The sequence below is a fragment of the Pholis gunnellus genome, assembly GCF_910591455.1.
Source record: "Pholis gunnellus genome assembly, chromosome: 5".
NCBI classification, from domain to species: domain Eukaryota; kingdom Metazoa; phylum Chordata; class Actinopteri; order Perciformes; family Pholidae; genus Pholis; species Pholis gunnellus.
The window spans coordinates 440,001-452,980 of NC_136531.1; the positions used below are offsets into that span (position 1 = coordinate 440,001).

Here is a 12,980-nt window from a genome sequence, read left to right on the forward strand (position 1 = left end):
TTCTTCTCCTTCTTCTTCTTCTTCTTCTTCTTCTTCTTCTTGGGGTGAAGGTGAAGCTGCTGACCAGGACATGAAACAGAACGTCTCAATGATAAACATCTTTAAGAAGGTCAGAGACACAAGAATCACAAAGTTCAATCACATTTGTAATCAAGTCAATCGATCGGCTTCAGCTCACTGCTGAGGATCTGTGTTGAGGAAAAGAACACAACAGAGAACTATGAATAATCAATGCTAGACTCTGAGGAGGACCTCTGTGGGTTCGTCTGTGTTTACATCATGTTTAGGTGGAGCAGGACACGTATCTTCATATAATGTTTTCACTCATTAAACGTGTGTCTTCCTGCCGGCTGACTCTTCAGATCTGGCGGCTGGCTCTGTTGGTCTGTTTCACCTTCACCGTCACCATCGGAACGTTTCCCGCCATCACTGCCGACACCAAATCCACCCTCGCTGACGGGGGCTCCTGGGGTAAGTCGTCCTGGGTGTGCTCAGAAAAGGTTTCTTCTTCTGTGGTGGTCTTATGCTTTCAACCATCTCCATATAAAGAGCTCCTATAAAAGGGCTGCACCGTGGTCCACCGGCTGGACGGGAGTTAGTGTGTCTTTCACGTGTCAGCGTGGGTCTTTGTCCGCTACTCTTCCTCCCAGCGTGGGTCTTTCTCCGCTACTCTTCCTCCCAGCGTGGGTCTTTGTCCGCTACTCTTCCTCCCAGCGTGGGTCTTTGTCCGCTACTCTTCCTCCCAGCGTGGGTCTTTCTCCGCTACTCTTCCTCCCAGCGTGGGTCTTTCTCCGCTACTCTTCCTCCCAGCGTGGGTCTTTGTCCGCTACTCTTCCTCCCAGCGTGGGTCTTTCTCCGCTACTCTTCCTCCCAGCGTGGGTCTTTCTCCGCTACTCTTCCTCCCAGCGTGGGTCTTTCTCCGCTACTCTTCCTCCCAGCGTGGGTCTTTCTCCGCTACTCTTCCTCCCAGCGTGGGTCTTTGTCCGCTACTCTTCCTCCCACAGTCCAAAGACAGGCAGCTCAGGTTGATTGTTAGTTTGTGATGAAAGTCTGCCGAACGTATATCGGCTCCCGTGACCCCGATCAGGATAAGTTCAAGATAATGGAAGGATGCATCGTACAAAGAAGAACTAAGCACAGCATGGAGGGTGCAGATGGCTTGAACGTTTGTGAATCGATTGATGTTTACTGAAAGGTATTTTTAAGTGTAAGTATTGAAAATAATGTAAAATAAAATCTGATTAATATAATGAAATCCCTGACAGAAAGATGAGCATTTCAAAGTGGAAAAGGTTCAAAAGGATTTGAAGATTAAAAGAAAATGTTTAAACATGTTTACAAACAATAAAAGAAAGAACATGAAGAAGAACAGAGCTGCTGACTCAGCATTCACACTAAATACAATGTTCTTAGTATTCTGGGCTTTTTGTAAATCAGGTCGGTCAGATGTTTGGTGATGGACAAAAACACCAGAAGAAGAAGACGTTCTGCACTGAAGCTGATTACTTATAACCTTAACAGTCAGATCAACTCGCTGTTTGACTCTTTCTGTTTTCTTTAACAGAGCAGTTCTTCATCCCAGTCAGCTGTTTCCTGCTCTTTAACCTGTGTGACTGGGCCGGGCGGAGCTTAACGGCAGTCTGTATGTGGGTGAGTTTCATATCGAGCATTAACTGTCCTCTGTCTCCACCCGGTTCATTCAGTCTGTCCTCTGTCTCCACCCGGTTCATTCAGTCTGTCCTCTGTCTCCACCCGGTTCATTCAGTCTGTCCTCTGTCTCCACCCGGTTCATTCAGTCTGTCCTCTGTCTCCACCCGGTTCATTCAGTCTGTCCTCTGTCTCCACCCGGTTCATTCAGTCTGTCCTCTGTCTCCACCCGGTTCATTCAGTCTGTCCTCTGTCTCCACCCGGTTCATTCAGTCTGTCCTCTGTCTCCACCCGGTTCATACAGTCTGTCCTCTGTCTCCACCCGGTTCATTCAGTCTGTCCTCTGTCTCCACCCGGTTCATTCAGTCTGTCCTCTCTTCTTGTGTTGTTTAATATTATGTATAGATGTATTGATACATTGTTGAATTTGAGTCATTATCTCTGTTTCCAGCCGAGGAAGGACAGCATGGTACTTCCTGTGTCCATCTTGTGTCGCCTCATCTTCGTCCCTCTTTTCATGCTGTGTAACGTTCAGCCTCGTCTTCACCTTCCCATCTTCTTCCATCACGACGGCTGGTTCATCTTCTTCATGATCCTCTTCGCCTTCAGTAATGGATACCTGGCCAGCCTCTGCATGTGCTTTGGTCCGAAGTAAGAAACGATGGTTACAGTAATGTAACCCTAGTTCTATAAGCAACGGTTGAGCCCTCAACTGGACTCAATAGGTAACTCTCTTCCATGTGTGGACCCCACAGTACATAAGGCAGCACACACTGCTGTCCTACATCCTCTCCAGCGGTGAAGGAACGACGGAGCTCCTAGGTAGAGGGCTCTGCCTGTGCTCATAGAACTAGGGTTACAGTAATGTAACCTTCTGATGCGTCTGATTCATATTACTCACAGTCACAGTATCATCATCTGCATTTACCATTATATTAAATATTTCATATTTTGTAATTAGTGTGAATAACTAATATAAACTACTTGTTGTTTCAGGAATGTTCTTCCTCATGAAGCAGAAACAGCCGGGACCATCATGGCTTTCTTTCTGTCGCTGGGTTTGGCTTTAGGGGCTGCTCTGTCCTTTCTCTTAAGAGCACTGGTTTAACTGGGAAACTACGTCTTAATAACTGGTTTAACTGGGAAACTACGTCTTAATAACTGGTTTAACTGGGAAACTACGTCTTAATAACTGGTTTAACTGGGAAACTACGTCTTTATAACTGGTTTAACTGGGAAACTACGTCTTAATAACTGGTTTAACTGGGAAACTACGTCTTAATAACTGGTTTAACTGGGAAACTACGTCTTTATAACTGGTTTAAATGGGAAACTACGTCTTTATAACTGGTTTAACTGGGAAACTACGTCTTAATAACTGGTTTAACTGGGAAACTACGTCTTAATAACTGGTTTAAATGGGAAACTACGTCTTAATAACTGGTTTAACTGGGAAACTACGTCTTAATAACTGGTTTAACTGGGAAACTACGTCTTAATAACTGGTTTAACTGGGAAACTACGTCTTAATAACTGGTTTAACTGGGAAACTACGTCTTTATAACTGGTTTAACTGGGAAACTACGTCTTAATAACTGGTTTAACTGGGAAACTACGTCTTAATAACTGGTTTAACTGGGAAACTACGTCTTTATAACTGGTTTAAATGGGAAACTACGTCTTTATAACTGGTTTAACTGGGAAACTACGTCTTAATAACTGGTTTAACTGGGAAACTACGTCTTAATAACTGGTTTAAATGGGAAACTACGTCTTAATAACTGGTTTAACTGGGAAACTACGTCTTAATAACTGGTTTAAATGGGAAACTACGTCTTAATAATAACTGGTTTAACTGGGAAACTACATCTTAATAACTGGTTTAAATGGGAAACTACGTCTTAATAACTGGTTTAAATGGGAAACTACGTCTTAATAACTGGTTTAACTGGGAAACTACGTCTTAATAACTGGTTTAACTGGGAAACTACGTCTTAATAACTGGTTTAAATGGGAAACTACGTCTTAATAACTGGTTTAACTGGGAAACTACATCTTAATAACTGGTTTAAATGGGAAACTACGTCTTAATAACTGGTTTAAATGGGAAACTACGTCTTAATAACTGGTTTAAATGGGAAACTACGTCTTAATAACTGGTTTAACTGGGAAACTACATCTTAATAACTGGTTTAAATGGGAAACTACGTCTTAATAACTGGTTTAAATGGGAAACTACGTCTTAATAACTGGTTTAACTGGGAAACTACGTCTTAATAACTGGTTTAACTGGGAAACTCCGTCTTTATAACTGGTTTAACTGGGAAACTACGTCTTTATAACTGGTTTAACTGGGAAACTACGTCTTAATAACTGGTTTAACTGGGAAACTACGTCTTAATAACTGGTTTAACTGGGAAACTACGTCTTTATAACTGGTTTAACTGGGAAACTACGTCTTAATAACTGGTTTAACTGGGAAACTACGTCTTAATAACTGGTTTAACTGGGAAACTACGTCTTTATAACTGGTTTAAATGGGAAACTACGTCTTTATAACTGGTTTAACTGGGAAACGACGTCTTTATAACTGGTTTAACTGGGAAACTACGTCTTAATAACTGGTTTAACTGGGAAACTACGTCTTAATAACTGGTTTAAATGGGAAACTACGTCTTAATAACTGGTTTAAATGGGAAACTACATCTTAATAACTGGTTTAACTGGGAAACTACATCTTAATAACTGGTTTAACTGGGAAACTACATCTTAATAACTGGTTTAACTGGGAAACTACGTCTTAATAACTGGTTTAAATGGGAAACTACATCTTAATAACTGGTTTAAATTGGAAACTACGTCTTAATAACTGGTTTAACTGGGAAACTACGTCTTAATAACTGGTTTAACTGGGAAACTACGTCTTAATAACTGGTTTAAATGGGAAACTACGTCTTAATAACTGGTTTAAATGGGAAACTACGTCTTAATAACTGGTTTAACTGGGAAACTACGTCTTAATAACTGGTTTAACTGGGAAACTACGTCTTAATAACTGGTTTAACTGGGAAACTACGTCTTAATAACTGGTTTAACTGGGAAACTACGTCTTTATAACTGGTTTAACTGGGAAACGACGTCTTTATAACTGGTTTAAATGGGAAACTACGTCTTAATAACTGGTTTAACTGGGAAACTACGTCTTAATAACTGGTTTAACTGGGAAACTACGTCTTAATAACTGGTTTAACTGGGAAACTACGTCTTAATAACTGGTTTAACTGGGAAACTACGTCTTAATAACTGGTTTAACTGGGAAACTACGTCTTTATAACTGGTTTAACTGGGAAACGACGTCTTTATAACTGGTTTAAATGGGAAACTACATCTTTATAACTGGTTTAAATGGGAAACTACATCTTAATAACTGGTTTAAATGGGAAACTACGTCTTAATAACTGGTTTAACTGGGAAACTACGTCTTTATAACTGGTTTAAATGGGAAACTACGTCTTAATAACTGGTTTAACTGGGAAACTACGTCTTAATAACTGGTTTAAATGGGAAACTACATCTTAATAACTGGTTTAACTGGGAAACGACGTCTTTATAACTGGTTTAAATGGGAAACTACATCTTAATAACTGGTTTAACTGGGAAACGACGTCTTTATAACTGGTTTAACTGGGAAACTACATCTTAATAACTGGTTTAAATGGGAAACTACATCTTAATAACTGGTTTAAATGGGAAACTACATCTTAATAACTGGTTTAACTGGGAAACTACGTCTTAATAACTGGTTTAACTGGGAAACTACATCTTAATAACTGGTTTAAATGGGAAACTACATCTTAATAACTGGTTTAACTGGGAAACTACGTCTTAATAACTGGTTTAACTGGGAAACTACGTCTTAATAACTGGTTTAAATGGGAAACTACGTCTTTATAACTGGTTTAAATGGGAAACTACATCTTAATAACTGGTTTAAATGGGAAACTACATCTTAATAACTGGTTTAAATGGGAAACTACATCTTAATAACTGGTTTAAATGGGAAACTACGTCTTAATAACTGGTTTAAATGGGAAACTACATCTTAATAACTGGTTTAACATGAAAACCAACTGCTTATATCTGCGTCAACTGGAAAACGACTTGCTTACCATTACATTAACTCTGTTATGGGTCATTAAAACATTTATGTTAAAGTTCAAGTTTCCATCTTGTTACGAGTTCCAACTGAATGTCAACGTTTTAGATGTTCCAGCATGTTTTCAAGATGAACCTGAATCTTTGAGAGAACAAGTTCAAAGTTTCTGTTTTTTATGCAGCTCAACAGACCAAAGTTAACATCGTGATGTTGGTGCTACAGCAGCGTCATCAGGAGCATGAACCTCCTCAATAAAGATCTCCGTCTGACATGATGAGGCCTCTGATGGGACAAAGTGATGGGAAGAGAATGTAGACGTCTCTGTGTGTCTATATATACACACACACATATACCTATATGTTTCAATGTATATATATATATATATATACATATATATATATATATATATATATATATATGTATATATATATATATATATATATGTATCGGGTATGATAAATAAATTATCATATTTATTTTTACTATAGTGGACTGATGATGTCGTTGCCAGCGTTTTGGTACATTTTGTAAAAAGACAAAAAAATAAGTTTGATGAAATCTTAAGTAAAGAGGAAGAAAATATAAAAAGAAATGTTTTATATGTATATATGTTTACATATATATGTGTATATATATATATACACATATATATGTCGTATATGTTATATAGTATAGTTAATAGTATAGTATGTTGACAAAAGTGATACTATTGTATGTCATAGTCATATATGATGTCATATATACTATGAATTTTTATTACTTTTCAGGATTTTCTACGACATACAATAGTATGACTGTTGCTCATTGGTTTGATTATTTTATTTGTTGTATTTATTGGTGTGTAGGGGCACTGAACACCAGGAAGCAAAGAGTTTTTTATTTGATTATTATTTGTAAGAGAGAGACTGCTTTTGATCACTACAATAAAATCAACCTCGACTGTAAATCCCGACTGAACATTTCACTTCTTTTGCCCGAGTAACAAACCAACTAGAACGGTGCATCGGTGGTGTTTGGATGTGAGTTTTGTTTTCATCATTTTTCTCTTCGACAGAAAGTAAAAACAACAACAACCCTGGAACAATAAAAACGCTTCTCTGGAGTTCATGTGATGCGCGTTGTTAGATGCACATTTTGCCAAGATGCCAAACAAAGGAACGCCGCGCCGAAGCATGTTTCCACCGCTTGGTATTGTCCTCTGCTGGTGTTCGTTGTGGTGACGGTGTTTTGCTTGGTGTTGTCCTCTGCTGGTGTTCGTTGTGGTGACGGTGTTTTGCTTGGTGTTGTCCTCTGCTGGTGTTCGTTGTGGTGACGGTGTTTTGCTTGGTGTTGTCCTCTGCTGGTGTTCATTGTGGTGACGGTGTTTTGCTTGGTGTTGTCCTCTGCTGGTGTTCGTTGTGGTGACGGTGTTTTGCTTGGTGTTGTCCTCTGCTGGTGTTCATTGTGGTGACGGTGTTTGTCGGATTGGGCTAGGGGTCGGGGGTCAGGGGTCGGTAACCTCTGTAGCGGCTCCCTGAGTCTACATCCACACCAACACGTTTTCCTCTGAAACGGCGTTTCAGCATCGTTTTCTAGATGATCTCCGTCCAGACTTAAACGCCTGAAATCAAATACCACGTGACTATCCACGTGCACTGGGCGTGCGGGTGGGTGCCGGTGTAAACAGGAAGTAGATTGGTTGCTCAAAGCTGCTAACGTGACTTCAGAGGCCGCTCCGTGTGGTGTTACAATAAATGTATGTTCATACATAGATGTTTCAATAAGATATGTAGGGACTTAGGACCCAGGGGCAATGTAGGGGAAGCAGGGGAACCTGGGAAAAAGGGTCGGTATCGGGGCAGAAGGGTTTTGTTGGTTCAGGCTAATAAAGAGTTTAGTTGAAAGCAGTTTGGTCTCACGTGAATTCTTATATGTTCTTAAAGAACACGACACTCCGTAGGTCTGATAACGCCGCTGGACGCGCTGCTCGCTAATCGCAACAGCTGCTAGTAAAGACAACACGGTCAGTAACACCTGACCTTAAATACAAATGTTTTAATATTTTGTCAAGTAAAATGTGCGTCACATCCTATTACGTCTTTCCCTGCAGCTCATCATGATCTGCAGACCCGCCCTCAGTAAACTATCGACGGATAAATCCCCAAAAAGAGAAGTCACGGAGGAAAGTAGAGTTTCATTCTGCGTGGACGTATTTATTAGCTTTCACTGCTAACGATGCTGGCTTACCTGTTTGCTTGATTAAAGAATAAAGTCTGGCCAACATAACCATTTTACACACTGCAAACACAACTATACACAAACTAATATAATATACAAGAAGATGAACCACAATATCACGTATTTTTCGACCATGACTCGGCGAGCTACGCACTCCGGCGAGAAAAAGCTAACGGCTAACACGGCCAAGCAACACACCAGAGAGCACGAGGATTCGACAACGAATCCAGAGATGTCTTCAGAATTTCTCTCCGTGAAACCAGTTCAGAGCTGTGAGCAAACAAACGCCAGAGCAACAGACCGCTTCACCGAGAACAGTCTGAGCAGCACCTCACCTTCACGAAGAAGCACGAAAAGAACGGCATAACTCCCCGGTTCCCGGATAAAAACCCTGTTCCTACGTGTGTCCTGTGTGTTTCTCATGTGTTTCCTGTAGAATGGGGGGTCAACCTAACGAGTGGGACCTTCGGGTAGGAGGTCAGACTTAGGGGGTCAGACTTAGGAGGTCAGACTTAGGGGGTCAGACTTTTGGCGAATGGAATAATAGGCTCGGGGATGTGCGGCGCTTTTTTGATATTTACTGGCTAAACGTTCTGTCAACCAACACCAGGCCGATGCGACCGCATCCCTGAGACTCTGACGCGTCGAAGGAGACTCATAGACCGAAACCGACCGATGAGAGGCTGAGCTAGACCTCCAGAGACACACGAGAAAATCCTGTGAGAGACAGAAACAGGCTCTCAAAATGAAGCCAAACTGCTGTATTTGGATGTTTGAACACTATTAGTGATACAACAGGTGAACTATATAGTTATATATATATATATAACTATATATATATATAGTTATATATATATAGTTATATAGTATATGAAAGTACAATGGAACAGCTGGTTCCAAAATGATGTGTGTGTGTGTGTGTGTGTGTGTGTGTGTGTGTGTGTGTGTGTGTGTGTGTGTGTGCGTGCGTGCGTGCGTGCGTGCGTGTGTGTGTGTGTGTGTGTGTGTGTGTGTGTGCTCCTCCCTCTGATGGCTCATGCTGAGTCCTCCCTCTTGTCCTGTTAGTGTTCTGTGGAGATTGTGGGTCGTCTCTTCTCTAATGTCCAAGTTGCCACATTGATGACACACAAAGTGTTCAGCTGGTGTGTGTGTTGTCCCCTGTTGTCCCCTGTTGTCTCCTGTTGTCCCCTGTTGTCTCCTCTTGTCCCCTGTTGTCCCCTGTTGTCCCCTGTTGTCTCCTGTTGTCCCCTGTTGTCCCCTCTTGTCCCCTGTTGTCCCCTGTTGTCTCCTGTTGTCCCCTGTTGTCTCCTGTTGTCCCCTGTTGTCCCCTGTTGTCTCCTGTTGTCCCCTGTTGTCTCCTCTTGTCTCCTGTTGTCTCCTGTTGTCCCCTGTTGTCCCCTGTTGTCCCCTGTTGTCTCCTGTTGTCTCCTGTTGTCTCCTGTTGTCCCCTGTTGTCTCCTCTTGTCTCCTCTTGTCCCCTGTTGTCTCCTCCTGTCTCCTGTTGTCTCCTGTTGTCCCCTGTTGTCTCCTCTTGTCTCCTCTTGTCCCCTGTTGTCTCCTCCTGTCTCCTGTTGTCCCCTGTTGTCTCCTCTTGTCCCCTGTTGTCTCCTCCTGTCTCCTGTTGTCTCCTGTTGTCCCCTGTTGTCTCCTCTTGTCTCCTCTTGTCCCCTGTTGTCTCCTCCTGTCTCCTGTTGTCCCCTGTTGTCTCCTGTTGTCCCCTGTTGTCCCCTGTTGTCTCCTCTTGTCTCCTCTTGTCCCCTGTTGTCTCCTCCTGTCTCCTGTTGTCTCCTCTTGTCTCCTCTTGTCTCCTGTTGTCTCCTCTTGTCTCCTCTTGTCTCCTCTTGTCTCCTGTTGTCTCCTGTTGTCTCCTGTTGTCTCCTGTTGTCTCCTCTTGTCCCCTGTTGTCTCCTGTTGTCCCCTGTTGTCCCCTGTTGTCTCCTCTTGTCTCCTCTTGTCCCCCGTTGTCTCCTCCTGTCTCCTCCTGTCTCCTCTTGTCTCCTCTTGTCTCCTGTTGTCTCCTGTTGTCTCCTGTTGTCTCCTCTTGTCCCCTGTTGTCTCCTGTTGTCCCCTGTTGTCCCCTGTTGTCTCCTCTTGTCTCCTCTTGTCCCCCGTTGTCTCCTCCTGTCTCCTCCTGTCTCCTCTTGTCTCCTCTTGTCTCCTGTTGTCTCCTCCTGTCTCCTCTTGTCTCCTCTTGTCTCCTGTTGTCTCCTCTTGTCCCCTGTTGTCCCCTGTTGTCCCCTGTTGTCTCCTCTTGTCTCCTCTTGTCCCCCGTTGTCTCCTCCTGTCTCCTCCTGTCTCCTCTTGTCTCCTCTTGTCTCCTGTTGTCTCCTGTTGTCTCCTCTTGTCTCCTCTTGTCTCCTGTTGTCTCCTGTTGTCTCCTGTTGTCTCCTGTTGTCTCCTCCTGTCTCCTCCTGTCTCCTCTTGTCTCCTCTTGTCTCCTGTTGTCTCCTGTTGTCTCCTGTTGTCTCCTCTTGTCCCCTGTTGTCTCCTGTTGTCCCCTGTTGTCCCCTGTTGTCTCCTCTTGTCTCCTCTTGTCCCCCGTTGTCTCCTCCTGTCTCCACCTGTCTCCTCTTGTCTCCTCTTGTCTCCTGTTGTCTCCTCCTGTCTCCTCTTGTCTCCTCTTGTCTCCTGTTGTCTCCTCTTGTCCCCTGTTGTCCCCTGTTGTCCCCTGTTGTCTCCTCTTGTCTCCTCTTGTCCCCCGTTGTCTCCTCCTGTCTCCTCCTGTCTCCTCTTGTCTCCTCTTGTCTCCTGTTGTCTCCTGTTGTCTCCTGTTGTCCCCTGTTGTCTCCTCTTGTCTCCTCTTGTCCCCCGTTGTCTCCTCCTGTCTCCTCCTGTCTCCTCTTGTCTCCTCTTGTCTCCTGTTGTCTCCTGTTGTCTCCTGTTGTCTCCTCTTGTCCCCTGTTGTCTCCTGTTGTCCCCTGTTGTCCCCTGTTGTCTCCTCTTGTCTCCTCTTGTCCCCCGTTGTCTCCTCCTGTCTCCTCCTGTCTCCTCTTGTCTCCTCTTGTCTCCTGTTGTCTCCTCCTGTCTCCTCTTGTCTCCTCTTGTCTCCTGTTGTCTCCTCTTGTCCCCTGTTGTCCCCTGTTGTCCCCTGTTGTCTCCTCTTGTCTCCTCTTGTCCCCCGTTGTCTCCTCCTGTCTCCTCCTGTCTCCTCTTGTCTCCTCTTGTCTCCTGTTGTCTCCTCCTGTCTCCTCTTGTCTCCTCTTGTCCCCCGTTGTCTCCTCCTGTCTCCTCCTGTCTCCTCTTGTCTCCTCTTGTCTCCTCTTGTCTCCTGTTGTCTCCTCTTGTCCCCTGTTGTCCCCCGTTGTCTCCTCCTGTCTCCTCCTGTCTCCTCTTGTCTCCTCTTGTCTCCTGTTGTCTCCTCTTGTCTCCTCTTGTCCCCCGTTGTCTCCTCCTGTCTCCTCCTGTCTCCTCTTGTCTCCTCTTGTCCCCTGTTGTCTCCTCTTGTCTCCTCTTGTCCCCCGTTGTCTCCTCCTGTCTCCTCCTGTCTCCTCTTGTCTCCTCTTGTCTCCTGTTGTCTCCTCCTGTCTCCTCTTGTCTCCTCTTGTCCCCCGTTGTCTCCTCCTGTCTCCTCCTGTCTCCTCTTGTCTCCTCCTGTCTCCTCCTGTCTCCTCTTGTCTCCTCTTGTCTCCTCCTGTCTCCTCTTGTCTCCTCTTGTCTCCTGTTGTCTCCTCTTGTCCCCTGTTGTCCCCCGTTGTCTCCTCCTGTCTCCTCCTGTCTCCTCTTGTCTCCTCTTGTCTCCTCCTGTCTCCTCTTGTCTCCTCTTGTCTCCTGTTGTCTCCTCTTGTCCCCTGTTGTCCCCTGTTGTCCCCTGTCCTCCCTCGGCCTGTCGTGGTCTGATACATTGTCAGCTGCTCATCCTTGAGTTGTGCTGCTCAGCGTGTTCATCTTGTTGCTACATGGTTTCATTCTTCATGTCACAGAGCTCTCTGCTGCTCTTCAGGCTCACGGATGATGTAAAAGTTATTCTCGCCATCGTGACTCCCGTCTCCTCCTGTGCGTAGACTTTGTGTGTAATCTGCTGTGAACTCGGCGTCAGGACGTCCCGGGTCACCTCCTCCTCACAGACCTCACTGACTGTGGATATCATCCATTTGATCAAATATATTTCAAGACACAAACATTTTCCTCCTTCATCAGCAGCATGAAACGAAATGATTGACATCAATACAAGTATTACGTTCAATCCAATGTATTGTTGTACAGCCCACAGTCACAAGTTCTCCTCAGAGGGCTTTACAATCTGTACACATGAGACATCCTCTGACCCGGGACCCTCAGGAAGACCAGGAAGAACTCCCAAAGACCTTCAACAGGAGAGAAGAGGGACCTGAGGGACCCTCAGGAAGACCAGGAAGAACTCCCAAAGACCTTCAACAGGAGAGAAGAGGGACCTGAGGGACCTGAGGGAGCAACAGAGGAGGATCCTCTCCCAGGAGGAGCAGGAGTGTGATAGATGTCATGTGTACAGAATGAACCACACAACAGAGTTACAACACATTCAATGTATATGACAGATCCACAGCAGGAGGCCAGACCAGGTCCAGGTATAACCAGGACCAGGATCAAGTCTATAGTGATATAAAGCTAACAACAGCTACGATACAATCACAAGCCTACGATCTAAAATCAACAAACAATGGTGTCTGTGGGGAGAAGCGAGATCAAAAGAAAAGGTTGGTGGCCGCGATGTCGTACGCGATGTCGTAGGACATCACGTACGCGATGTCGTACGCGATGTCGTACACGTTCTTGTACGCGATCTCCTACGTGATCTCCTACGTGATCTCCTACGTGATCTCGCTACACGAGACTACAAAAATGGCAGCGAGGCCACGATTATTGAACAGAGCATTGAGACACAATACAGGCAGCGTTTACACACTACATGCACAACCTATATGCACACACACACAGGTTGTGTGAGTGTGTGTGCGTGTGTGTGTGTGTGTGTGTGTGTGTG

General features: G+C 44.3%; 1 protein-coding gene across 1 annotated transcript in view; it reads left to right on the forward strand.

Moving 5' to 3' along the window:
* LOC306696501 (equilibrative nucleoside transporter 1-like) overlaps positions 1 to 2,878 on the forward strand; it is a 10,999-nt gene extending 8,121 nt beyond the window's left edge. The window contains exons 9-13 of the mRNA XM_079160136.1: positions 51 to 109; positions 363 to 471; positions 1,565 to 1,650; positions 2,099 to 2,298; positions 2,644 to 2,878. Coding sequence (XP_079016262.1) covers positions 51 to 109; positions 363 to 471; positions 1,565 to 1,650; positions 2,099 to 2,298; positions 2,644 to 2,755 — 566 coding nt within the window. The 3' untranslated portion in view covers positions 2,756 to 2,878. The remainder of the gene's footprint in view (positions 1 to 50; positions 110 to 362; positions 472 to 1,564; positions 1,651 to 2,098; positions 2,299 to 2,643) is intronic.
* The last annotated feature ends 10,102 nt before the right edge of the window (positions 2,879 to 12,980 follow it).